The 27,314-nt window shown below is 50.0% G+C and overlaps 2 protein-coding genes across 2 annotated transcripts; both read right to left on the reverse strand.

The window, feature by feature from the left end:
* Window positions 1-933: 933 nt before the first annotated feature.
* On the reverse strand, window positions 934-7,687 carry C1QBP (complement C1q binding protein). The gene is made up of 6 exons (XM_063146579.1): window positions 7,429-7,687; window positions 5,657-5,807; window positions 3,889-3,973; window positions 3,449-3,544; window positions 3,017-3,139; window positions 934-1,338 (listed from the first exon to the last, which is right to left on the reverse strand). Exons 1-6 carry the CDS (start codon window positions 7,670-7,672, stop codon window positions 1,189-1,191), a joined length of 849 nt encoding a protein of 282 aa, XP_063002649.1. The 5' UTR covers window positions 7,673-7,687; the 3' UTR covers window positions 934-1,188.
* A 1,883-nt stretch (window positions 7,688-9,570) lies between these two features.
* On the reverse strand, window positions 9,571-27,077 carry DHX33 (DEAH-box helicase 33). The gene is made up of 12 exons (XM_063146511.1): window positions 26,895-27,077; window positions 24,761-24,921; window positions 23,233-23,460; window positions 21,872-22,042; window positions 19,843-20,028; window positions 18,428-18,539; window positions 17,978-18,137; window positions 17,432-17,520; window positions 15,832-15,959; window positions 14,648-14,851; window positions 12,280-12,366; window positions 9,571-10,456 (listed from the first exon to the last, which is right to left on the reverse strand). The coding sequence occupies exons 1-12, from the start codon at window positions 27,040-27,042 to the stop codon at window positions 10,148-10,150; spliced, it is 1,983 nt and encodes a 660-aa protein (XP_063002581.1). The 5' UTR covers window positions 27,043-27,077; the 3' UTR covers window positions 9,571-10,147.
* Between the last annotated feature and the right edge of the window lie 237 nt (window positions 27,078-27,314).

The raw sequence follows: 27,314 nt of genomic DNA on the forward strand, positions 1-27,314 counted from the left end.
AGGCTAGCTTTCCAACTGCAAGGAAGGGTTTTTAACCTTCCCATTCTCCCAAACAGACATGGCTTAGTCACATGACGCAGCAACGCCATTTAATTTCAGCAGATAATTTCAGCCAAGGCAACGCCTAGGTAAGAAGGTGCCCATCTGGGCCACCTTGAATTCCAGAACGAGGCGGGGTCTGTGTAGCCAGCCAGCGTGGCGTAGCAGTTCGCGTGTCAAACTAGCGTGTGGGAGACCCGAGTTCAAATCCCCACTCAGCCTCCTTGGAGGAAGGGGAAAATATAAAAATCCCAGGAAGTATGCATTAAAAGAAACCGTAGGTCCTAGCTTTTTGCCAAATTATGGAAAATTCGCAATACTTTGAAATATGAGGCAGGGAAGGGGGAAACCTATGGCCAGTGGAGGCTGGTGGCTCGGATGACAGTGGGGCGGTAAACCCACTCTGGGTGTCAGTCAGAACCCCAAAGGCGCTCTCCAAGAGACATTGCACCTTACATATTTATTTCTTACATTTACTATATATCCTTACTATACTATATATCCCGCCTTCTCCCCTCTTGCAAGGAACCCAAGGCGGCTTGCGTGACCCTCCTCCTCTCCAGTTTATCCTCGCAACAACCCTGTGAGGTAGGTTAGGCTGATATTTTAGAAGCTTCATGGCTGAGCGGGGAACTAGAACCCCGGATCAACCGACTCCCAGTTCAGCCCTCCAACCACTACACCGCACTGCCTCTCCTTTAGAGTTCTGACCGAAACCCAGAGCGGCTTCACCACCATCACAGCCACCAGCCTCCACTGCCCGTGGCACTCCCAGACTACAATTCCCATCAGCGCCAGCCGGCATGGCCCATAGTCCCCTGCCTCTGATATAAGGGGGAGGACGAGAAGGGGCGAAAACTCACACATACACACACACACACACCGCTTACTGGGTACAGGTGAAGTGTATCATGGGTTTTATTCTCACTTTGTTTGCCGTCCTCCTTCAACTGTACGGGGTCCACCAACCGGCTGTTTTCTCTTCTCGCAGTGCGGCCTTAACTCCCAAGAGAAAGCTTCCATTCTCTTTCTCTCTCGTTCCTGGGATTTTGAAACACGAGTCCAGCTTTGACTTGCAAATCCACACACACACACACACCCCCCGCTCCCATCTGGAGAAGATACAGGCCGCAGTCGTGCGCTCAGACCCTACTGACATTTGACGAAGAGTTTAAGATCTTCCAGGAACCGGATGTATTCCTGGTGCTCTAGCGCCGTGCTGAGGTCAACCAGCTCGTCCGCAAACGTGTTGTCCACCCCGCGGTCGGCCAAGAAATCCATCAGATGGTCATACAGAGCCTGGAATAGAATTAGGGCTTTTTTCCGCTTCAAAAAAATCAAGTTTCACACACTCACGCAAGGCAAACCTGGCTTTGCCGGCAGCCGTCCGCACGGCTGCAGCCCTGGGCGGCTCCCTGACAAGTATGCCGGTGTGCTACACTCGCTTTTCCCATTCGCACAATCTATTTTTAGCCAGGCTGCAACTGGTTTAAGTTGGTTAAGGGTTCAATTGCATGCATGGTTAGACACAAATAAATCCCACAACGCCCAGCATTCCCTAGCCAGCGCAAAGTTGTAGGACTTTTTTTCCTGTTTAAACATGCATAGTATGGTAGGACTTGCTTATGTCTAAACATGCATAGTATGGTAGGACTTGCTTATGTCTATTATTATTATTATCATTATCATTATTAGTATTATTAATCATACTTATACCCCGCTCCTCAGCCAAAAAAGGCTCTCGGAGTGGCTTACAATTAGTTAGAAAAAAAGACAGTCCCTGCCCTCAGGCTTACAGTCTAAACATGCATAGGGTTATAGGACTTGCTTATGTCTAAACATGCATAGGATTGTAGAACTTTTTCCTGTCTAAACATGCATAAGATTGTAGGACTTGCTTATGTCTAAACATGCATAGGATTGTAGGACTTGCTTATGTCTAAACATGCATAGGATTGTAGAACTTTTTCCTGTCTAAACATGCATAGGATTGTAAGACTTGCTTATAAGACTTGCTTATGTCTAAACATGCATTGGATTGTAGGACTTTTTCCTGTCTAAACATGCATACAATTACACCTTAAATAATTTTTCCTTGATCAAAGCAGGCACTCCCAATTGAATCAGGCCACAGATTTATTTCATTGCCAATTCTCTGCACTGAACAGCGGGCTGGGATAGATGAACTCCCTTCCAACTCTGATTCTATGGAAAGGCACCTTTTTAATAAAATGTCAGAAGATGCCACCTCAGAAAAGATGTTCCTTCTTCTGACGCGACATCAGTCACCCAACAGGTGAAGTCACAACTTCGGTGGACGCAGGAGCAGTGCCCCCCCCTCTCTCTCTGGGCCTTTGCAGCTCCTGCTACACACAGACACACACAGCCTGTCATAACAGCAGGTTTGCGAGTTTTGAATAAATGCCAGGCCGCTTACAGTTCATAGAATCATAGAATAGCAGAGTTGGAAGGGGCCTCTAAGGCCATCTAGTCCAACCCCCTGCTCAATGCAGGAATCCACCCTAAAGCATCCCTGACAGAGGGTTGTCCAGCTGCCTCTTGAATGCCTCTAGTGTGGGAGAGCCCACCACCTCCCTAAGTCACTGGTTCTGTTGTCGTACTGCTCTAACAGTCAGGAAGTTTTTCCTGATGTCCAGCCGGAGTCTGACTTCCAGTCTCTTGACCCAAGTCAATTCTCTACAAGTAAGATGATGCAAAATAAGCATGCGTGCACACACACACACACATTAAGATAAAAGCACACCCACACAGGTTAAGATTATGCAAACTAAGCACACATACACTCACTGCCACACACACAGGTTAAGGTTTTGTAAAGCATTCATGTGCACACACTGGTTAAGATGACACAAAATAAGCACACATGCTCTCCTCACACACACACACACAATCACCCAGTTAAAATAATACAAAATCAGCCCTGCGCGCACCCATCCCAGTTAGCAGCCCCTCCTACCCAATCCAGCGAGTCCGTGTTGAGGGTGTAGCTGTTTTCCCGCCACTCTGCGTCTCCGGTGGGCTGGAAGCTGACCTCCCGGATGGAGAAGATGTCGCTCTCCTCTTCCTCGCCGGGAGCACCCTGATCAGGAGGGCAACCAGACAGGCACGGGTGAAAACCAAACTCTGCACTTCTTAAGAGGCCAAAGTTTTCACAGGACCAGGACCCGGAAGAGGCCAGGGGCTTTCACACACGCGCAGAGACACGGGTGAAACGGCGCAATCCATTAAAACTGAGTCCCTCCAGATGTTGTGGGACTGCAATTCCCATCATCCCTTAACACTGGCCATGCCGTGGAGGATGGGAGTCCGGAGTCCCACATCTGCCAGGCCTCAGGAGTCCCCCTCCTGCATGAAATGCACATTGTTGCGCATCTATGGCGACACCCACCTCGTCTTCAGGGTAGTGGCAGTCTAGCACGAGCGTCTGCTTGGTGTCGTCTTTGGTGACTTCCACCACGAAGTTTGGGGTCGACGTGAGCTCAGGCTGCAGAAAAAGGACAGGAAATTCCAAGCACCTTTGACGCAAAAAGCACGCTTCGCTCGCAGCACGGCAGACGAGACCAAGCTGCTCCTCCGGCGCTGCTCCAGATTAAAACCTGGCGCGAAGACACACTGGGGACACGATCCATCCAAATACAGGGCACCATTCAAGTCCCATTGAAATCCAACAGGACTTCAAAGCGCTCAACTCTGCCCGAATGCTTCTTTTATAAATAGCATATGTAATTTATTATTCCTTGCATGTATGGTTTCTCTATTATGTTAATATTTAAGTTTTATATTTGCAATTATTATTATTTTTTTAAAAAAAGGTCCCTCTCCGCTCACCTCTTGCTCGTCGGATTTCTGCCCTTCCGGCGGCTCGTCAAAACTCGGTGGGATGCTGTTGTTAATGTTGAACGAGATGGTGACCCTGCAGGAAAAGGGTCCCAGAATTAGCAAACCGAAATCGACAGACAACATTATGCAACGCTCCAATTTCTCATTTCATTGGACAGCCCGGCCGCAATTCCACTCCCACTTACCTGGGAGCCAGACCCACGGAATTCCGTGCCCCGGACTTCCAAGGCTGCCAACGTAGACATCATTATTATTATTATTATTATTATTATTATTATTATTATTTATATCCCACCCTTTTCCCAGGACTGGGGCTCAAGGTGATTAAAACATGTACAATTAAAACACATAAATACAAATTACAAAAGTTAAAATATAATTAAGGAAGGAACCTCTCGTGCAAGCACTGAGTCATTACTGACTCTTGGAGGGACGCCAGCTTTCGCTGACGTTTTCTTGGCAGGCCTTATAGCGGGGTGGTTCGCCGTTGCCTTCCCCGGCCGTGATTGCCTTTCCCCCAGCTAACTGGGTACTCAGTTTACCGACCTCGGGAGGATGGAAGGCTGAGTCGACCCGAGCCGGCTGCCTGAGAACCAGCTTCCGCTGGGATCGAACTCAGGCCGTGGGGAGAGTTTCAGCTGCAGAAACTGCTGCTTTACCGCTCTGCGCCACACGAGGCTATAAAATAGAATTAAACCTACAGTAAAATTAAAAACATGTTAACAAAAATTAAAAACTGCAACAGATTAAAAGGGAGAGGAATCCAATACATTAACACAGGTCTAGTATAGTTCCAAAAGCCTGCTGAAACAAAAAAAGTTTTTGCCTGCCTCCAGAAATACATCAAGGAGGGAGGCAGTCTAGCCTCTCTGTGTATGTGTGCGTGTGTGTTTACTTTTGCAAATTTTGGGGTCACCCAAGCATAAGTGATGCAATTTCGGCGACAAAAACATCGGCACGCTGACCTTGAACATTGGAATTAATAGATATAAGATGATTCAAGCAGAAATCATACGCATTTGTCAGCATATGATAAGGTTTTAACCACTCCGGGGATTTTCTATTGACTGTTTTGTATGTCATGGTTTTTCTATTATATTTTTTTTATTGTATGTTTAAGGTTTTGTAACCTAACCTATTGGGTGGTACAAATAACAAGTTTTAGACAAGGAAGAGAGGAAAATATACACCACTGGCCATGGAGGTTTAAGAACTATGGCAACAGGAAAAGGTCACAATTATTCCATTAGTCACATCAGTCACCGGCATCACATCAAAAAACTATACAGAAAACCTTCAGAAACTGGGCCTACCGAAATGCATCCGCACCAATATCCAGAAAGCCGTCATACTCAAAACATGCTCAATTGTCTGGTTGAGCTTTTATATTGTATTTTATATTATGGTTTTATACTGTTGTTTTATACTTTAAGTGATTTTAATTTTTGTGAACCGCCCAGAGAGCTCCGGCTATTGGGTGGTATAGAAATGTAATTAATTAATAAATAAATAAATAATAAATAATTGTCTGGAAGTTCCTGAACCAGTAAAAGACAGCAGGACCTGGAAAAAACTGTCATGTCCATCTAGAAAAACCACCATAAGCGAGAAAAGAGATAATAATAATAATAATAATGATGATGATGACGACGACAACCATGATGCTACAGTCATAACCTCTGGCTTCCAGGGACAACCCTCTTGACATTTTAGGGACCACCACACGCTCTTCCGTGCAAATTCCTTGCACACTTACGTTTCACCGGCTACTTTCCGCACCAGCTTGGCCTCGGTGCCTTGCACGTCCAGTTCCCATCCTCCGGACATCTTGGGCAGGGATTTGTGTTTCTGGATTTTCCTCTCCTCTTTGATTTCATCAGTCAGAAACTCGGCAAATGCTTTGTCGCCTGCAGGTCAAAAAGAAAGGAACAGCCGCTGTTACAATCCCACAAAACCCCTGCTAAAAAGGGGAACTGCAATTTCATGTTATTAATTTCTATAACACTATCTCTTGGGGCTCTGCCATTGACAACATTGTCTCAGGATGATAGGTGTAATTTATTTACTGCTGTCTCCAGTATCTGAGGCAGTAAGCCTGTGTGCACCCGTTGCTGGGGAACATGGGTGGGAGGGTGCTGTTGCACCATGTCCTGCTTGTTCATCCCTGGCCGATGGCTGGTTGGCCCCTGTGTGAACGGAGTGCTAGACTAGATGGACCCTCGGTCTGATCCAGCATCAGGGCTCTTATTTTCTTTCTACATTTCTATATTGCCCAATACCTGATCATAAAATACAGCACGGTAAAATATAATGTAAAATGTCAGTGGGGCCGTGAATCCACTCTGGGTTTCAGTCAGAACTCTAAAGGAACAGAGTTCTGACTAAAACCCGGAGAGGAGTCACTGCCCCACTGACATCGGAGTCACCAGCCTCCACCGTGCAAAAGTTTAAAGCTACAGTATAAAACGGGGGGAACGCGCCCGGAAGAGAGAGGGAGAAAGAATGTATGGGTGAATGGGGTGCATCAAGGGGTCTTTGAGTGAACGCATGTGTTCATGCGTGTGTTTGTTTGGAGTGAGTGATGCTGAGTGTGTGTGTATGCACACACATGTGGGTTGGGGGGGATGATTTGGAGGTGATATTCCTATTAAATAATGCATTTTAGACCCATAGATGTTCCTTTCCAATTTGTTTGCTATAATTGGCATGGCATATTTCTTGCACTTTAAAATAAATTTAGCAGTTTCAGGTTTTGTGCTTCTTATTTTTTCCAGGAAACATCTGTTCTTAAAAATCAAAGTTGGCATTTTGGGGGGGGGGGGTGCGTGTGAAAATGGCTCACTTTGCCTAGGGCGCAAAATAGTAGGGCACCATCGGATAGAACACGTGCTCTCTCTCTCCCCCCCCCACCCCCATTTCCTGTTCCAACAAGCTGAGCCCCAGAGCCACGTGAGGGGCCTAAGAGGACATGATCTCAGCGTCCCCCACACACGCCCTAACCCCCTCCAAATGTGCGCGACTACAGTTCCCATCACTCCCCCAAGCCGGCACATGGTGGGAGTGGCATGGTGCAGTCCCACCAAACGCACGCGGCTTCCACTCCCATCATCTCCCTTGGCTGGCGTTTGATGGGGGAGGTTCTAGTCCTACGGGGGAATGGGGTGGGGTGGCTGGGACTCCAACTCCCATCATCCCCCAAGACGGCGCATTTGGGGGGGGTGTCCTAGTCTCACAAGGTCGCAGCCCCGCAATGGAAGCTGTAATGCCAGCACCCCCGGGATGATGGGAGTTGGGAGCCCCCCACACACCCCGCCGGGGAAGGCGGAGATCGTCTCCAAAACAAGAGCCTAGCGGGTCCCGCGCGCCCGCCCGCCCCAGTGGCGCCAGCCGGGTGCAAGCGCGCCTCGGGGTCGCAGGGCGGGCAGCCGGGCTTCCTCGCGAGCCAGCGCGCCCTGCTCGGATCCCTGCCCGGCATCCCTGCCCTGGCGCGCGCGTGTGCGCCCAGGGCGCACCGCCACCGCTACTCACCTTCGGTGTGGAGGCCGCCGCAGGCGCAGGGCGCGGAGGAGGAGGGCACGACGCGCAGGAGGCCGCTGGGCGGCCGGGCGGCCCCGCGCAGCAGCCACAGCGAGCGGGTGAACGGCCGGGCGGCCACCGCGGCCACCAGGGCACCGGGCTGCAAGGGCCGCGGAGGCGGCAGCGGGAGAGCAGCAGGGCGGCGGGGGCGCACGGCGGCCAGCGCGGCGGAGCGCAGAGCCCGGGCGAGCAGCATGGTGGCGCCGAGAGAGCGAGCGAGCGAGCGAGCCGGACACACGTGCAGAGGAAGCCCGGAAGGGAAAGGGGGGCTGCCTCCGCCTCCTCCTAGTTAAAGCAGGGGCGGGCGGCCTACAACTCCCATCAGCCCTAGCCAGAGGGGCGATGGGAGTGGCAGAGGGCTGAAAGCGAGGAGGAGCTGAGGAGCCTTATGACAAAGGTGAAAGAAGAAAGTGCAAAAGCCGGGGTGCACTTAAACCTCAAAAAAACCAAGATGATGGCAACCAGCTTGATGGATAACTGGCAAATAGAGGGAGAAAACGTGGAGGCAGCGACAGACTTTGTGTTTCTGGGCGCAAAGATTACTGCAGACGCTGACTGCAGCCAGGAAATCAGAAGACGTTGACTTCTTGGGAGGAGAGCAATGACAAATCTCGATAAAATAGTTAAGAGCAGAGACACCACACTGACAACAAAGGTCCGCATAGTCAAAGCAATGGTATTCCCCGTAGTAACCTATGGCTGCGAGAGCTGGACCATAAGGAAGGCTGAGCGAAGGAAGAGAGATGCTGGAGAAAATCTCAGGAAAATCCTGAGAGTGCCTTGGACCGCAAGAAGATCCAACCAGTCCATACTCCAGGAAACCAAGCCAGGCTGCTCACTTGAGAGAATGGTATTAAAGGCAAAACGGAAGTACTTTGGCCACATAATGAGAAGACAGGACACCCTGGAGAAGAGGCTGATGCTAGGGAAAGTGGAAGGCAAAAGGAAGAGGGGCCGACCAAGGGCAAGATGGAGGGATGAGATTCTGGAGGTGACGGACTTGACCTTGGGGGAGCTAGGGGTGGCGACGGCCGACAGAAAGCTCTGGCGTGGGCTGGTCCAGAAAGTCACGAAGAGTCGGAAACGACTGAACGAATAAACAACAAACCACCTCCAGGACACACAGGCACGCGTCGCACCCAAGCCGGCACTTTGCATCAAATCCACACGTGCCCATTTAGACATAGGGCAGCAGGTATACACACCAGCTCATTTGCCCCAGGATCAGCCCTGTGCATCCAAAGGACACCCAGGGGATCCCGGGAGCAGGCAGGGGACGAGCCCTCCATTTGCCTGGGGTAAGCCTTAGGTGTACAAAGGGGCAGGGTTCAAATTGAGGCGGGAAATGCCATCCATCTCACCCTTGAGCAGCCAGCAGGCCTGTTCGCCTTGCTGCCCAGATGTGGATGATGGACCACATAGTCCCTGGGCTGATGCATCTTGAAACAAATCATAGAATCGTAAAGTTGGAAGGGGTCCAAAAGGCCATCAAGTCCAACCCCCTGCTCAAGGCAGGAATCTACACTACAGCATCCCTGACAGAGGGTTGTCCAGCTGCCTCTTGAAGGCCTCTAGTGTGGGAGAGCCCACCACCTCCCTAGGTCACTGGTTCCATTGTCGTACTGCTCTAACAGTCAGGAAGTTTTTCCTGATGTCCAGCTGGAATCTGGCTTGAGCCCATTACTCCGTGTCCTGCACTCTGGGAGGATCAAGAAGAGATCCTGGCCCTCCTCTGTGTGACAACCTTTCAAGTATTTGAAGAGTGCTCTCATGTCTCCCCTCAGTCTTCTCTTCTCCAGGCTAAACATGCCCAGTTCTTTCAGTCTCTCTTCATAGGGCTTTGTTTCCAGACCCTTGATCAATAAACCCACAGAAGTGCTCCTCCAGCCTACTACGTCTGGGCAATAAAGTGTTTAAAATCTCCAGAGGAGATTCATAAAATTAACTCTCTCTGCGATTTTAAGACAGCTTTGAAAACTAGCCTTTTCCAACAGGCCTACCCAGACCCAGATGAACATGAAATCAAGTATTTTTAAGATGTGTTGATTCTTGTACTAATGTCGTTCCCTGCCTCGATCCAAAGGGAGAGGTGGGTAAGAAATAAATAATTTTATTATTATTAATTGTTACTATTAAAATAACTACAACCTAAAATATGTGCCAGGGGGTGGGGAGAGAGATTAGCACGTCCATCCTCAAAATAACCATTTCAAAAAACTCCCCTCCTCCAATTCAGGTTATAACATCATGTTGACAAAGCCCAGGACAAGGCAGCAATATATATATATATTTTCGAATACATAGATCCCTCGAGTTCGCCTTGGAAAGCAATGTGAGTTCTTTTCCCTTGGTGCACAATCCTACTGAAATCAGTGGAGGGCCAAGGACAGCTTTTTCCCCACCTGTCAAATAGGGACGCTCCCACATTTGGAACGGAAACAGAGGAGGACCAATTCAGAGAGGCGCTTCAGCAGAAATAAACGTTGCCTGGTAAACCGCTTCCAGGTAAAGGCGACTGCAGCCTGAGGCGTGTTTCCGACACACGGTTCTTTCAAGAAGACACTCTCCTGTCAGCGGGTGGGCGATCGGTACCGCACAGTTCCTGGAGGTTTGGTGACCCAAATCCCGGCCCGCAAGACACACACACACACACACCCAGGAAGCCTCACGGTCAGTTCTTGGCCGTCCTGAGCTTCTGGCGGAAGTACTCGGGGGCGGCATCATACAGCCAGTCGGCATCCACCACGCACAAGTCCCGCATGTAGCACTTGCTGGTGTGGAGCAGTTCGTTGTACGTGACGCAGGCTGGCTTGCAGTGGAAGAGGACCGAGGAAGGGTGGATGGCCACCGGCTGGCGGGCATCGGTTGTGGCGTAGGTGCCGTCCGGCTGCAGCTCTGCCGTGTTCATGAAGAGGCTGTAGGCCAGGCAGCGGCGGATGTTCCCCGTGTCGGATCGGGAAGACTCCAGCGGAATCGAAAGCTGGAGGGTTGAGAGCAAGACAAAAGCAAGGTCATGGGAGGCCAAGGTTCGACCGCTCCACAGGCGACGAAGACCAGGACACACCTCCTCCGCTCATTAAATTCAGTTATGGACATAACTGAAGTGGATCAGACTGAGGGTGTCGGATCCTGGAATGGATCAGGTTTTACTTCATTCCTTAGTTTTAGGATCCCCAGTGGCAGAAGATATGAAGAAACATGAAGAAATATTTCTAAATGTCAAGGCCGCCATCTGGACGATGCAATTATTGAATTATTGACGGCTTGGGATGATTTTTCAATTAGTCAATTAGTGGCTGGGATGACTGTACAGTTTTTACACTATATATATGGCTCTGTGTTGCATCATTATCTCTTTCCCCTTGCTGCTGCTTTACTGCTACTGCTGTTATCAGATAAAATCGTTGTTTGTGTGTGTTGTAACTAATTTATTCAACCAATTTCTATGCCAGTAAAAAAAGCTCTGTTTTATCTTAACGAAGTGTTTGAGCTTCTTTGAGTCTTTGCTGCGTTTCTACTGAGAGAACTTCTAACAGAACTCTGCTTATTCTTGAGAGGAGTTACTTTCCAACAGAGGGTCCATCTAGTCCAGCATTCTGTTCACACAGGGGCCAATCAGCTGTCGTCCAGGGACCAATAAAGCAGGATACGGTGCAACAGCACCCTCCCGCCCATGTTCCCCAGCAACTGGTGCACACAGGCTTACTGCCTCAGATACTGGAGGTAGCAGACAACCATCAGGGCTAGTAGCCACGGATAGCTTTCTCCTCCAGGGATTTATCCAACCCCCTTTTAAAGCCATCCAAATTGGTGGCCATCAATTCATCTTGCGGTAGTGAATTCCACAATTTAACTCTGCGCTGTGTGAAGAAGTCTGTCCTTTGATCTGTCTTGAATCTCCCACCAATCAGCTTCATGGGGTATTTTGAGAGAGGGAGCTGAGAAATGAGGCTCGCCTGGCACCAACACTGTTATCTTTCAGGCGCCAGGTCAAGACTTTTCTCTTCTCCCAGGCTACTCAAAAGTCAATCCCATGCGTTCAATGAGGCTTACTCCTAGGTAAATGAGTATAGGCTTGCAGCTTTATTCAATTAAATGCCGGAGCCCGAATGACAACGAAGTCCAATGAAAAACAGTTCGTAAACGTAGAATCATAGAATAGCAGAGTTGGAAGGGGCCTACAAGGCCATCGAGTCCACCCCCCTGCTCAATGCAGGAATCCACCCTAAAGCATCCCTGACAGAGGGTTGCCCAGCTGCCTCTTGAAGGCCTCTATTGTGGGAGAGCCCACAACCTCCCTAGGTCACTGATTCCATTGTCGCCCTGCTCTAACAGTCAGGAAGTTTTTCCTGATGTCCAGCTGGAATCTGGGTTGAGCCCATTACTCTGTGTCCTGCACTCTGGGAGGATCAAGAAGAGATCCTGGCCCTCCTCTGTGTGACAACCTTTTAAGTATTTGAAGAGTGCTATCGTGTCTCCCCTCAATCTTCTCTTCTCCAGGCTCAACATGCCCAGTTCTTTCAGTCTCTCTTCATAGGGCTTCGTTTCCAGACCCCTGATCATCCTCTGAACACGCTCCAGCTTGTCTGCGTCCTTCTTGAATTGTGGAGCCCAGAACTGGACGCAATACTCTAGATGAGGCCTAACCAGGGCCGAATAGAGAGGAACCAGGACCTCACGCGATTTGGAAGTTATACTTCAATTAATGCAGCCCAAAATAGCATTTGCCTTTCTTGCAGCCATATGGCACTGTTGGCTCATTCAGCTTGAGAACCAGCTGCCTTTGACCATTCCCGCAATTACCTTCATACAAATGTCCCGGAGCTGAGCCCTGACGTCCGAGACCAGCAACATATTTCTGCTGTTCACAAAGTTTTCTTTGCACCATTCCTGAGGCAAAAGGATGTGGAAGAGAAGAGAAAGTTACTTGCTAAGGTCAAGAATCAAGCCAATTTGCATTACGCATCCGACTCCAATATCCATACATTTACCAAGATCGATATATATATATATATATTTCAACAAAAAGTCCCCAATGGTTTTGGGAAGTTTCCTTCCAAACATGCCACAATAAAGCTGCCGACAGTCTCCCCGGAAACAGACTCCAGCAGGTAGAGTTTTCCACCCCTGAAGCGGCAGACTCCACCGCCCTACGCCTGGTGTCTATGTGGGCTCTGGCCATCCCTCTTTGGAAGTACCCATTCCCCCACTCCCCAAAACCATATTTGAGAAGGAACCAGAACAGGGGAGACACCGGGCTGCACCTCCTATTACACACAGTTCTCCTCTCAGACAGCTGATTTGATGGGAGTTCAGACCTTCACAGGAGGGGGTTCAGCAGAGTTGCTGATATCAGTGGTTGCTCAAGCTGTCTTTGCCTCACCAAGGAGCAACACTCCCCAACTCGCCCCACAGAGCACATCCAGAAGCAGAGCAGATGATGATATCCAGACCAGGAGGGCAGGGCTACTTTTGTGCTCACACATAACGTAAGAGTCGTGCTGGATGAGACCAAAGGCCTCCCTAGTCCAGCATCCTGTTTCCACCGTGGCTTCATGTATGAGAAGCCTGGAAGCAGGCCAGGACCGCAACAGCACCCTCTTGCTTGTGTGCCCCAGTATTGGCTCGGTGACACGACAAGCGAGAAGGATCTTGGAATTGTGACAGATCGCAAGCTGAATAGGAGCCAACAGTGGGATGTGGCTGCAAAAAAAGCAAAGGCTCTTTTGGGCTGCGTTAATAGAAGCATAGCTTCCAAATCGCGCAAGGTCCTGGTTCCTCTCTATTCGGTCTCATCTAGAGTATTGCGTCCAGTTCTGGGCTCCACAATTCAAGAAGGACGCAGACAAGCTGGAGTGTGTTCAGAGGAGGGCAACCAAGAGGATCATAGAATCATAGAATAGCAGAGTTGGAAGGGGCCAACAAGGCCATCGAGTCCAACCCCCTGCTCAATGCAGGAATCCACCCTAAAGCATCCCTGACAGGTGGTTGTCCAGCTGCCTCTTGAAGGCCTCTAGTGTGGGAGAGCCCACAACCTCCCTAGGTAACTGATTCCATTGTCGCACTGCTCTAACAGTCAAGAAGTTTTTCCTGATGTCCAGATGGAATCTGGCTTCCTTTAACTTGAGACCGTTATTCCGTGTCCTGCACTCTGGGAGGATTGAGAAGAGATCCTGGCCCTCCTCTGTGGGACAAACTTTTAAGTATTAGAAGAGTGCTGTCATGTCTCCCCTCAATCTTCTCTTCTCCAGGCTAAACATGGTCTGGCAACCATGTTTAGATCAGGGGTCTGAAAACCAAGCCCTATGAAGAGAGACTGAAGGAACTGGGCATGTTTAGCCTGGAGAAGAGAAGATTGAGGGGAGACATGAAAGCACTCTTCAAATACTTAGAAGGTTGTCACACAGAGGAGGGCCGATATGCCGGTTTCATTCGCTATTGATTCTATGGTTTAAGAAAGCCTTTCCCCCAGGGAAGCGGAAAATGGAAGTCAGGGTGGGCAAATCTGCCTTCCAGATGTTGGGGGTTATATTTCCCGTCAGCCCCAGCCAAAACATCTGGAGGGGCAAAAGAGTAATTTTCAGAGAAACGTCATGGAAGTTCTGCCAAATGGCAACCCCCACATTCTAGATTCTGCCAAAATGAGTGCTCAGGATTTCAGACCCTCCATCCCGTGTCGGACCTGATTCTCCATCCCTCCTACTGCAATTATCCTGTTCGGATCCTCTCCCAGTCTTTGCTGTGGTGTTCCCCCCTCCCCCACGCCCTCTAAGGGTATTTTGTAATTCTGCAAAACTTGGGTCCCTCTCAAGCCTGCTAACACCTCCTGTCGTGTGCTTGAGCAGTGCCATTTTGACGACAGAAGCCAGGGCAGTCCCAGCCTGAACGTTGGGAATAGAAGGACCGAGAGGTAGTGGAGGGCCGGCAAAAATTAGACAGCACTCTACAGACAGCACTCTGCATAGCTTCGGCTATGGGGCGGTATATAAATGTAATAAATAAATAAAAATAAATAAATAAAATGTGCGACAGAAGGTATGACTGATGGATTCCTGCATTGAGCAGGGGGTTGGACTTGATGGCCTTATAGGCCCCTTCCAACCCTACGATTCTAGGGTTGTAAAAAGCAGGACCCGGCGCCTGCTCAGTCGGAGGCCCCCTGAGTGCTTACCCGATTGCCGCTGATGTTTTTGAAGGCTCGGTAGATGTTGAGCAACGTGATGTGATCCCCTTCGCTGGAGATGAACTTCTTCCGGACGGCCTGGACCTCGTCCCGCCGTGAGGGAGGGTTGTAAAGAACGCTGTCCACGGAGAGCAGAGAGACAATGGTGAGGATTTCCTCCGTGCAGTGGAACTTGGGGGCCGTCAGGATCGTCTGCCGAACACGGGCAGGAGAGGGAGGGAAGGGGAGGCTTTTAATAAAGAGATTCAGCGAGCAAAGCAGCCGGCAGACAAGAAATGTGCGTGTAGAAAACGACACAGAAGTCCTCCTAAAGTGATCCCTGGCTGAAGTTTGCATTTAAGACTTTCCAGTCAGCAAACTGGAAAACAGAGAATATTTTCTATAAGGCCAGAGAATGTATATTCTGTTCAAGGACACCCTCTCCTAGTCTCTCTTGGGAATTTTTGTAGCCAGCCTAGCTTGTCTTCTTCAAATTAATTGTGACGCCACAGACAGAAAGCTCCTGCTGTTCTTCCCCGCTCAAACCCCAGTAAACTAAGAATCTAGTGCCTAAATTTGCACTTTTTTTCCTCCTCCCTCCCAATCCCCTTTCCTTTTGTCATGTTTTCTTAGATTGTAAACCTAGTGCTGCGAATCAACAGACTATCCATTAAGGCAGGAGTAGACAACCTGGTGCCCTCCTGATGTTTTGGACTACAACTGCCATAATCCCCAACCATTAGCCATGCTAATGGGGTTGTGGGGGAAATATGCTACCGCAAAGCCATGCAGCCCTAATTCAAATGAATTTTATTAGTCTCTGTAAGCTGCCTTGGGGATTCTTCTGGATCCCATGATGGGAGAGAAATCAAATCAAATCCCCAGTCATTTCTGATTGGGCTATACTGGCCTCCTCATTGCAAAAGCCTGGGTAATTGGGCTCAAAAACCTACTTTTCTTTTCTTTTTTACACCTCACCAAATTCATTGGGGGGGGGGGCGGAACTGGCGCCCACCCTCCGACACGTCTCTTGCTCATTCAACGGAAGGCGAAAAGCAAAACGGGGAAAAACTCACACCAAAGTAGGAGACTCTACTTTGCTAAGGAGGTCGAGGGGCAAGAAAAGGAAATCAACTCAAAGTGTCCCTTTTCTCCCCGCCGCCCATCAAGGAAACAAGAACGTAATATTTTACTTTGGCGAATTTGGGTTCCAGGGGAAACGCAGCCATCTTCCTTCCCAGCGGGGTGAGGACCAGTTGATCTTCTTTCCTTTCCACCGCGCCCAGGAGGGCCAGTTGCTCGATAGCAGCCTGGAGAGCCTCTGTCGGGGCAAGACAAGCACAGCAGACATTGCTCAGCCACTGCGGTCCAGGCACCGGTAACGTCAGGGGGGAAAAGGAAAGGAACCTCTCGTGCAAAGCACTTGAGTCACTGCTGACTCCTAGAGGGACGCCTGCTTTTCGCTGACGTTTTCTCGGCAGACTTTGCAGCGGGGTGGTTTGCCACTGCCTTCCCCAGTCGCGGTTACCTTTCTCCCCAGCTAGCTGGGTACTCATTTTACCGACCTTGGAAAGATGGAAGGCTGAGTCGACCTGAGCCGGCTGCCTGAGAACCAGCTTCCGCTGGAATCGAACTCAGGCCGTGGAGAGAGTTTCCGCTGCAGTAAGTGCCGCTTATCACTCTGCGCCACACGAGGCTCAACGTGACTGCAGATAGATTACTGCAATGGGCTTTACAGGGGGCTGCCCTTTATGGTAGTCCAGAAGTTGCACTCGGTCAGGTTGGTAACAGGGCCAACATGGCCAGCATCTTACCCCTATGTGGAGGGAAGTTGCGCTGGCTGCCTATATACTTCCAGGCTAGGTTTCAACTGTTGATCTGTGTTTACAAAGCTCTAAACAGGACTAGGATACTTAAGAGATCCCCTGATCGTCTAGGAAGGTTGTGTGTGCTTCTCAGGAGACACCTTCCTGGTGGTACCCAAGATATTGGATACCAATCACAGCTCAGAGATTGCACCCTCTAAGGTGCAATCCTGTGCATGTTTACACAGAAAAAAAGATTTCAAAGCTGGGGTACACAATTCTTCATAACATATGTCAATTCTTAGATTTTAATTATTTATACACACACACACACACACACACAATATCGTCACTGGACAGTGAGAATACAGAAATACAATTATTATTACATAAACCCAGTTATTATTGACAAGCTGGAACAGCTGAGGAATTTTTGACAAAGTTAAACAGATTTCTTCAGAGTTATAAACGATTCATACAAAGTTAAACAGGCATCCGGTATATTTTCACACCCTGTTTTGCAAATGGCTTCATCAGCCAATATCGTTTACCAACACCGTCTAACAGGCTATTGCCGTGGGTGACAAGAAGAATCATAGAATCATAGAATAGCAGAGTTGGAAGGGGCCTACAAGGCCATCGAGTCCAACCCCCTGCTCAAGGCAGGAATCCACCCTACAGCATCACTGACAGATGGTTGTCCAGCTGCCTCCACTCCATATATTCCTCCACTCCATATGGAGAATCACTTGAAGTCCCTGCCAAACTAGTAACTATGTTTATGTAATAATAACTGTATTTCTGTATTCTCACTGCCCAGTGGCAAGTGTGTGTGTGTGTATAATTAAAATCTAAGAATTGCCTTATGCACTACCTGTTTAATTTTGTCTTTGACAACAACGGCCTTCTCTATTGATTTATAAACAGAGAAAAGGCCTGCAAAGGCAAACCTTATTCTGGCCCCAATTCCTAGCCGCCGTTCACTTACCTGGGGATGGTTTCGACATGAAGTCAAAGGTGAGGACGTTGGGGATTCTCAGAGCCAGGAGATGGAGCATCACACTGGCCAGGTTGCACCTGCAGAGGGAAAGGAGCCCGGCCTCTTAGAACGGTGCAAAATTGAAGTCTCACTGTCGATGGGTTGCCCATGGACGAAGAGCAATTTGGGAACACCCGGCAAAATTAAAATCTTCCTCTAAATGCAGGAGGAGAGACATTGGTCCACGCCAGGGAATGCTGATGGACAGCAGGCTGAACAACTAAGGTCCAACTTCTCCTGCATTCTTGGTATTCCTTTCGGCGACTCCTGAAAACGTCATTCTTCCGGGAAGGCTTCCCTGAATCACCAGCCACGGTTCACTGTACATTTTGCTTCCTTTTAAAATCTATTTTAAAGTGTTTATGCTGCTTTTATTTTATTTTACCTTGTAAAATAAATTTTGCATGGGGAGCGGTATATAAATATTGTAAACAAATAAATAATAAATCCCTGCCAGGGACTCCCCGTTCCTGAAAGGGCCCCCGCAAAGCTCACCTTTGGATCTCTGGCACGGTCATCTTCTCGAACTTCTCGAACTCGTCTTCCGTGTAAAGGCGGTAGCAAAGGCCGCTGTCCTCTCTCCCAGCCCGTCCGGCTCGCTGCCAGGCCTGGGCCTTCGACACACGCTGGACCGCCAGCACCTCCAGGCCGCTTTCTACGAAGGGTATGAAATGTCTGTCGTTAAATAAGATGGGACTCCTCGGATCGAAGGAGGCCAGCCTTCTCTAGCCTGGTTTTGGACTAAACGTCCCATCAGCCCCGGCCAGCAGGGTCCCATTGTTGGGGATTATGGGTGGTGTAGTGCAAAACATACAGAGGGATCCAAGTTGGGGAAGGCTGAACTCGACTAAGTTGTCTAGGGAGCATTTCAACGTTTTCCAGCATTTTTTATGCTCAGTTCACAGAATCATAGAATAGCATAGGTTGTGTCTGACGTATACGTACCGGGAGAATACTTCTTCGCTTTAACCATGCCCGTATCCACCACGTATTTTATGCCTGCGATGGTGATAGAGGTCTCTGCAATGTTGGTGGAGAGAATGAGTTTGCGGTAACCCTGGAAGAAAAGAAAGTAGGAAAGCTTTAGCGGTTATTTCTTTATTCTTCATTCTAAACGTTTATGCTTCGCCTTGTAATGTCTCAAAAACGTGCCAGCTGGCTCTCCGAAATTAAAAACGGGGGGGGGGGATCTATTGGAGTCAATAAATAACACATCAAGGATAACAAAGCGGCAGTAGAACAGGAAAAGGCCCTCCTGTGTTTTGGGATGTATGGCAGGTGGGTACCCCGATAGCCTAGCACTGAAATAGCCTTCCTAGAGAGGTACAGGCGTTGCCTGCTCTCAGAACAGCAGCAGAGACACACTTCTATTTCAGCAGGCCTTTTTCTAGATTGCAAGCTGAATATGAGCCAACAGTGCAAAAGGCTGCAAGAAAGGCCAATGCTATTTTGGGCTGCATTAATAGAAGTATAGCTTCCAAATCACGTGAGGTACTGGTTCCTCTTTATTCGGCCCTGGTTAGGCCTCATCTAGAGTATTGCGTCCAGTTCTGGGCTCCACAATTCAAGAAGGACGCAGACAAGCTGGAGCGTGTTCAGAGGAGGGCAACCAGGATGATCAGGGCTCTGGAAACAAAGCCCTATGAGGAGAGACTGAAAGAACCGGGCATGTTTAGGCTGGAGAAGAGAAGATGGAGGGGAGACATGAGAGCACTGTTCAAATACTTAAAAGGTTGTCACGCAGAGGAGGGCCAGGATCTCTTCTCGATCCTCCCAGAGTGCAGGACACGGAATAACAGGCTCAAGTTAAAGGAAGCCAGATTCTGGCTGGACATCAGGAAAAACTTCCTGACTGTTAGAGCAGTACGACAATGGAACCAGTTACCTTGGGAGGTTGTGGGCTCTCCCACACTAGAAGCCTTCAAGAGGCAGCTGGACAACCCTCTGTCAGGGATGCTTTAGAGTGGATTCCTGCACTGAGCAGGGGGTTGGACTCGATGGCCTTGTAGGCCCCTTCCAACTCTGCTATTCTGTGATTCTATGACCTGCGCTCTGCCATTTATGGAACAAGGCTTTGGGGCGATTCACTCATTTCTAAGATTAAGTGAACTCCTGTAAAAGTACTGCGTGGGCTTTGTTCTAAGAGAACTCTGCGCGTGTACAGGCTCCCACAGCTGTGACTGTTCAATAAAGAAGAGTTGAATCGCAACCAGATGGAGATCCTTATCTCTGACAACTGGGACTTCACCTGCCTTTTGGGTACCATCTGGGAAACTGTAAGAAGATGATTTTTTCTTTTTAAAGACAGTGTTGTTTGTGGCAAGAAAACCCCTCCTGCTGTTTCTCTCCGGTTCCTTTACCTTCGGCGCAACCTGGAAGACTCGGAGCTGTTGCGAATAAGGCAGGGAAGCGTAGAGCGGCAGGACCACCATCTGAGGACAGCCGTCCGGAAGGTGCTTCCCAATTTCCCGACACGTTTTGGTCATTGCTTCAATCTCTTCTTGGCCCGTCAGGAACACCAGGATGTCGTGGGAGGAAGGAGCTTCCTTTAAAGTAATCAGATATATTAAAAGAATCAGGGATCTGTTTAAAGCCTCTCCACCGTGCCTGGCTCCAGCTCCAGCTGAGAGCCCCCTCCCTCCTGCTACCAACTGTCTCTGCAGAGGCCACCAGTGAGGGAGGAAGCAGCAGCCAGGCACCTCTCCACCGTGCCTGGGTCCAGCTCCAGCTGAGAGCCCCCTCCCTCCTGCCACCAACTGTCTCTGCAGAGGCCACCAGTGAGGGAGGAAGCAGCAGCCAGGCACCTCTCCACCGTGCCTGGGTCCAGCTCCAGCTGAGAGCCCCCTCCCTCCTGCCACCAACTGTCTCTGCAGAGGCCACCAGTGAGGGAGGAAGCAGCAGCCAGGCGCCTCTCCACCGTGCCTGGGTCCAGCTCCAGCTGAGAGCCCCCTCCCTCCTGCTGTCACCTGTAACTGCTGAACTTTTCCAACTAAGATTGTAGTGCCTGAATTTGCTTTCCTTTTCCTCCTCCTCCCTCCCAATCCCCTTTCCTTTTGTGTCATGTTTTTTAGATTGTAAGCCTGTGGGCAGGGACTGTCAAGAAATACTTTTGTAAGCCGCCATGAGAGCCTTTTTTGGCTGAAGGGCGGCATAAAAATCCTTAAATAAATAAATAAAATAAATAAATAAATAAAGCCTTCCCCGACGGGGCATTTCCAGATGCTTTGTGCTATAACTCCCATCATCCCCAGCCAACCTGGCCCCAATGATGGAGATTGTAGTCCAAACCATCTGGAGGGCACCCAGTTGAGTAAGGTTAATTTAAAGCATTTCGATGCTGCTCTTCAGCCAAAAAGGACTTGCAGAGCAATTTGCAAACATCAGCAATAAAGCAGCCCCTGCCCACAAACTTAAAGGCCTGGAAAGCACGACACACAAGGAAGAAGGGATGGGGAGGGAGGACAAAAAAAGCAAGCGCAGGTACCTATTCTTAACGTTATAGTTCTTATCACAGCCAGCCGCGATGGAAACAGTTCAGGTCTCTTGGTGGAATGGCTGCCGCTAGGAGACAGTTGAGGGGGGTGGCAAAGGCAGCCGGCCTGTCAGCAAAGGCGGTGGAATAGAACTGCCTCTGTTCTCTCTTGCTGCTCTGCCACCCGGTGGAAAATTAGCATCCAGATCCAACTCACGATACTCAAGGGGTTGGACTCGATGGCCTTAGAGGCCCCTTCCAACTCTACTATTCTATGATTCTACTTACTTTTTAGAGACCCAAGCCCACCTTTGCCCACCTGGTGCCCTCCGGATGACTTGGACTACAACTCCCAGCATCCCCCAGCCAATTCCATTCCATTTTCAAAGACCTGTATACATCTCGGAGAGCGAATGCCCCAAAGTAGAGCTTCCTGGGTACTGCGGAAGTTAACGAGGCACCTTGCTCCTTGAACATCTTAAGACTCCAAATGTATTTAGATACCGCCATGGTGTAGCGGCTAGAGCGGCATTCCCCGACCTGTGCCCTCCAGATGTTCTAGACTACAACCCAGCATTCCTGACCATAGGCTGGGGCTGATGGAACTGGAGCCCAAAACATCTGGAGGGCACCAGCTTGGGGCAGGCTGAACTAGAGCGTCCAACTAGGACAGGGGAGACCTGGGTTCAAGTCCTCACTCCGCCACGGAGCTCAACAGGCGATGTTGGGACAGTCACCATTCCTCAGCCTAACCCACCTCGCAGAGTTATTGTGAAAGTAACGTGGGCGAGAGGGGAAGGAGAACTACGGACACCACCCTGAGCACCTCGGAGGAAGGGCAGGACGAAAAGGTAGCAAAGTCAATAAAAGCAGAGAGAGCAGCAGGTAGACAAAACGACTGGAACAGAACGTGGTACCTGATGGATTTGGAAGACGGTCACCAGCGCCGCTTGGAGGTAATCGCTCTGAGGCTGCTTTGTGTAGAAGATCTGGATGGGATGCTGCCTGCCCTCGAGGTAGAGGACAGGAGCGCCGTTGAAGTACTGAGAGAACAGGTCTACGTCCATGGTGGCCGACATCACGATCACCTGTAAGAAGCGGACTGTTAGCGAGGCTGGTGCCTGATGGGTGGGATACGTTCAGGCCCTTGAAGGCGGCAGCGTCACTGGTGCTCAGGTTGTCTGCCAGGCAAAGGTTTTGGCGAAGGTAAAAGGTCTTCATTTGGACCGGAGAAATACCATCAACGTTTGTGCTTTGAGCTGTTCCTCACTTTCCTCTGCAGCCAACCAGGAGATGTGGGTCTTTGCAACTTGCATTAATATTTATTTATTTGTTACATTTATATACTGCCCCATAGCCGAAGCTCTCTGGGAAGTTTACAAAAGTTAAAAACAGTGAGCATTAAAAAGTTTTAACCTGGCGCCGAAAAGGTATCAATGTTGGCGCCAGGCGGGCCTCGTTGGGGAGAGCCTTCCATAATTATCACACATGTTCCCCAAAATTCCCTCCTGGCCTCCCATCATTCTGGCACCCTTTAGAGGGGCCAAGATAGATTATCCAGGGTGGGGAACTACGCAGGTAAGAGCAGGCTTGATTCTCAATGGGTAACATCACCACCACGGCAAGGAACAGTCTTACTGACACCCCAACAATCTCCAGAAACACCAGGATCTCTTCTTGATCCTCCCAGAGTGCAGGACACGGAATAACGGGCTCAAGTGACAGGAAGCCAGATTCCGGCTGGACGTCAGGAAAAACTTCCTGACTGTTAGAGCAGTACAACAATGGAACCAATTAGCCAGAGAGGTGGTGGGCTCTCCCACACTGGAGGCCTCCAAGAGGCAGCTGGATAGTCAGGGATGCTTTAGGGTGGATCCCTGCATTGAGCAGGGGGTTGGACTCGATGGCCTTGTAGGCCCCTTCCAACTCTGCTATTCTATGATTCTATGAACTCTTTCTTCCCTGGCACACGGGTGAATGGCTCCCAATCCTTTCCTATGGCACTGCCTTCTGGGGCATTGTGGCGGGGGCACCATGGACTCCTGCGATGGAGGAAGCCTCCACAATCAGAGCCACCAAGAGGGCACAGAGTTCATTCTCTTCCTGGGGCTGGAAGGGAGCAAGGCGAGGCCTTGCGCATACATCCGCTGGAGCCTAATGCATAAATCCTGCCCATGAACCGTTTCCACCCAGCCTTCCCAAACCTGTTCCGGAGTACGGCTCCCCTAACCAGCCTCCCCACCCCCCACCCCTCCCCAATCTGCTTTCCAGCGCTCACTTTCAGGGGCAACTTCCCCAGCTCCTTCCGCTTCTTCTGCGCCGCTTTCACCACGCCGAAGAGCACGTCCGTGTGGACCGTCCTCTCGTGGGCCTCGTCCAAAACGACGACGCTGTACTTGTGCATGAGGGGGTCGCCGATGGCCTCACGCAGCAGCATCCCGTCCGTCAGGAACTTGATCTTGGTCTCCTCGGAGGTGAGGTCCTCGAAGCGCACGGTGTAGCCGACCTGAGCGTTGCGGCCGTCGGAAGAAAGGAGAGGAGGAAGACTTATTAGGATTATTTTGTTATTTATTACATTTATACACCGCCCCATAGCCAAAGCTCTCTGGGCAGTGATGTAATAAAGAAGGCCAGTCGTAGGGCATCTATTTCAGCCAGCCAGACTTGGAATCATAGAATCGCAGAGTTGGAAGGGGCCTACAAGGCCATCGAGTCCAACCCCCTGCTCAATGCAGGAATCCACCCTAGAGCATCCCTGACAGATGCTTGTCCAGCTGCCTCTAGGGTGGGAGAGCCCACCACCTCCCTAGGTCACTGGTTCCATTGTCGTCCCGCTCTAACAGTCAGGAAGTTTTTCCTGATGTCCAGCCGGAATCTGGCTTCCTTTAACTTGAGCCCCTTATTCCGTGTCCTGCACTCTGGGAGGATCGAGAAGAGATCCCGGCCCGCCTCTGTGTGACAACCTTTCAAGTATTTGAAGAGTGCTCTCATGTCTTCCCTCAACCTTCTCTTCTCCAGGCTAAACAGGCCCAGTTCTTTCAGTCTCTCTTCATAGGGCTTTGTTTCCAGACCCCTGATCATCCTGGTTGCCCTCCTCTGAACAAGCAAAGCGACCCTCCTCAACGCTTGCTAATATGCGCTAGCACAATATAGTAGTTAAGAACATGGTGTATAAATGATAAATTCAGCGGTGTTGGGGAATGCTGGGAGCTATAGGGTTTTGTTCCCCTCAAGTGCGTGACTTTTGTGAACCACCCAGAATGCTCTGGCTATTGGGAGGTATAGAAATGTAATAAATAAATAAATAAATTTTGCAACAGACAGTCTCTCTTTGGTGGAACTTGGGGCTCTATAAAAAAAATAAAGTAGATCCTGCAAGCTTAAATTCTTCCCTATTCTAAACGGTCTACAATAGAAATTCCGAGTAGAGAGGAAGAGTATATTCCTGAGGCTTGCTTTTGAATGAGTTATATTGCAGCCTGAATAGCATCAACCATTGTTAGCATTCATCTACATTTAATGCTAAGCCATTAGGAAGGGAGGTGGGGATTTGCTTCTGAAAGGGGAGAAAGGACTGGATTCCTGATTCTTGCTCCCAGTTCGGTTATGACGGAATCTGCAGATCCTTAGTCAAGGTTATCGTCAGCGCATACACGATGTTCAACAAGGTTCCACATGCAAACAAGGGGAGAGAGAGGTGGGGAACTCATTCTGGGCATTGCATTCTAGAAGCCAGCTCCTGATCTGCAAAGCATTGAGTTTCAATGTGTGTTGGACCCTTTTAGCTTAGCCAAACAGAGACGTACCAATTTTCCCAGCTCCGTTTTCTTCTCATCCGAGACTCGGGTAGCCAAGGATATAGCAGCCACGCGGCGAGGTTGTGTCACAGCAACAATGCCCTGGCGCCCGATTCCCCCTTCATAGAGGTACTGCGGGATTTGCGTCGTCTTCCCAGAACCTGTTTCCCCTGCAGAACATTAAACCAACGAGATTTGGGGGGGTTAGTCCACTAAAACAATGTAAGATGCGAGATACCTGTATTTCTTCGATTCTAAGACGCCATCGATTGTAAGATGCACATTAATTTCATTACCACCAACAGAAAAAAAGCTTTGATTCTAAGCAATAATAAACGCACCCGCAATTCTAAGATGCACCCCATTTTTAGAGATGTTTATATGGAGGGGAAAGTGCGTCTTAGAATCGAAAAAATACAGTCATGACTAATTTAAGCCCCATTCATTTCAATGGGCCTACTCTAAGCAGGACTTAAGTTGCATTTTTCCCACTATCACTCACCCCACCTTTCCTTGGCACTGAGGGAAAGGACAGTACTTATCAATGGAACCTTCTCAAACTGGGGAGAGGCAACGAGTGGGGTACCGCAGGGCTCAGTCCTGGGCCCAGTGCTCTTCAACATATTTATTAATGATTTGGACGAGGAGGTGCAAGGAATGCTTATCAAATTTGCAGATGACACAAAATTAGGTGGGATAGCTAATACCCTGGAAGACAGAAAGAAACTTCAAAGTGATCTTGATAGGCTGGAGTGCTGGGCTGAAAACAACAGGATGAAATTGAATAGGGATAAATGCCAAGTTCTACATTAAGCAAATAGAAACTAAAGGTGCAGTTACAGGATGGGGGTTACTTGGCTCAACAATACTACATATGAGAAGGATCTTGGAATTGTTGTAGATCGCAAGCTGAATAGGAGCCAACAGTGCGATAGGGCTGCAAGAAAGGCAAATGCTATTTTGGGCTGCGTTAATAGAAGTATAGCTTCCAAATCACGTGAGGTACTGGTTCCTCTCTATTCGGCCCTGGTTAGGCCTCATCTAGAGTATTGCGTCCAGTTCTGGGCTCCACAATTCAAGAAGGATGCAGACAAGCTGGAGCGTGTTCAGAGGAGGGCAACCAGGATGATCAGGGGTCTGGAAACAAAGCCCTATGGAGAGAGACTGAAAGAACTGGGCCTGTTTAGCCTGGAGAAGAGAAGATTGAGGGGAGATGTGATAGCACTCTTCAAATACTTAAAAGGTTGTCACACAGAGGAGGGCCAGGATCTCTTCTCGATCCTCCCAGAGTGCAGGACTCAAGTTAAATAAGGGGCTCAAGTTAAAGGAAGCCAGATTCCGGCTGGACATCAGGAAAAACTTCCTGACTGTTAGAGCAGTACGACAATGGAACCAGTGACCTAGGGAGATTGTGGGCTCTCGCACACAAGAGGCCTTCAAGAGGCAACTGACAACCATCCGTCAGGGATGCTTTAGGGTGGATTCCTGCACTAAGCAGGGGGTTGGACTTAATGGCCTTGTGGGGTCCTTCCAACTCTGCTATTCTACTCTGTTTCCCCGAAAATAAGACAGTGTCTTATATTAATTTTTGCTCCCAAAGATGCGCTAGGTCTCATTTTCAGGGGATGTCTTATTTTTCCATGAAGAAGAATATGGTACACATTTATTGTTGAACCAAAAAAAAGGTCTTATTTTCGGGGGGATGCCTTACTTTCGGGGAAACAGGGTATGATTCTATGACAGGAGGTGGGCTGCCCACAATGAAAAATGAGTTGTCTCCCAACCCGGAAGAGAGCCAAATAGGGCGCGGCTTACATACGCCCCGCCCCTCAGTCCTGGAGACGTGGGGAAAGAGAAGAGTCGCTCCGCCCCTTTCCACCTGCACTGAAATGGGCGGGCCTCTTTTGGGGGGCGGAGCCACCCCTGAAGGAGACCTCTAGTCTCCGCCCTTTCCCTGCGATTTCCCCCCCCCCCATAGAACCCCGCTTCCTGGGCAAGGGGGCGTGTCCTGGACAAGGGGGCGTGTCCTGAGCGGGGGAGGGGCGTGTCCTGGGCAAGGGGGCGTGTCCTGAGCGGGGGAGGGGCGTGTCCTGGGCAAGGGGGCGTGTCCTGAGCGGGGGGGGAGGGGCGCGGTTCTCCTCACCGATGAGGACGGCGCAGTCCAGGCCGCGGAGCTGCCCGAGCAGCGTCCCTCGCGCCTGGAAGATGGGCAAGCCCCGGCGCTGGCTGTCGATGCTGGCGGAGGCCGGCGGAGGGTGGCGCTTGGCGCCCGGCGCCGCCACCACCAACATGGCCCTGCGCGGGGGCGCCGCCGCCAGCTTCGGTCTCTTGGTCGGGGGCAGCTCGCCGCCTCGCTGAGGCATCCTCCGCTCTCGCCGGCCGCGTCAGGGAACACGCTCCGCCGGGGACCGCCCCTTGCTCCCCCTCAGAGCGGGCGGACTGCGCTTCCCAAGATGCCTCGCGCTGGGTCGCGCGCAAAGGCCCCTGGGGCTTTTGCAGTCTTGCCCCGCCCTCCTAAACCAGGCATGCGCACTGCGTCCCTGCCGGAGGGGCCCCTGACGAA

Source organism: Elgaria multicarinata, chromosome 22 (genome assembly GCF_023053635.1).
Source record: "Elgaria multicarinata webbii isolate HBS135686 ecotype San Diego chromosome 22, rElgMul1.1.pri, whole genome shotgun sequence".
NCBI lineage: Eukaryota > Metazoa > Chordata > Lepidosauria > Squamata > Anguidae > Elgaria > Elgaria multicarinata.

Coding starts and splice junctions, on each gene's coding strand:
- DHX33 (XM_063146511.1), bottom strand. CDS start 27,042: ATGTTGGTGGTGGCGGCGCCGGGCGCCAAGCGCCACCCTCCGCCGGCC. Junction 18,138..18,427: donor AGCGAAGAAGTATTCTCCCG/GTACGTATACGT, acceptor TACCCTTCGTAG/AAAGCGGCCTGGAGGTGCTG. Junction 14,852..15,831: donor TGGAACCCAAATTCGCCAAA/GTAAAATATTAC, acceptor CGTGTTCGGCAG/ACGATCCTGACGGCCCCCAA.
- C1QBP (XM_063146579.1), bottom strand. CDS start 7,672: ATGCTGCTCGCCCGGGCTCTGCGCTCCGCCGCGCTGGCCGCCGTGCGC. Junction 3,545..3,888: donor AGAAATCCGACGAGCAAGAG/GTGAGCGGAGAG, acceptor CTTTTTCTGCAG/CCTGAGCTCACGTCGACCCC. Junction 1,339..3,016: donor ACACGGACTCGCTGGATTGG/GTAGGAGGGGCT, acceptor ATTCTATTCCAG/GCTCTGTATGACCATCTGAT.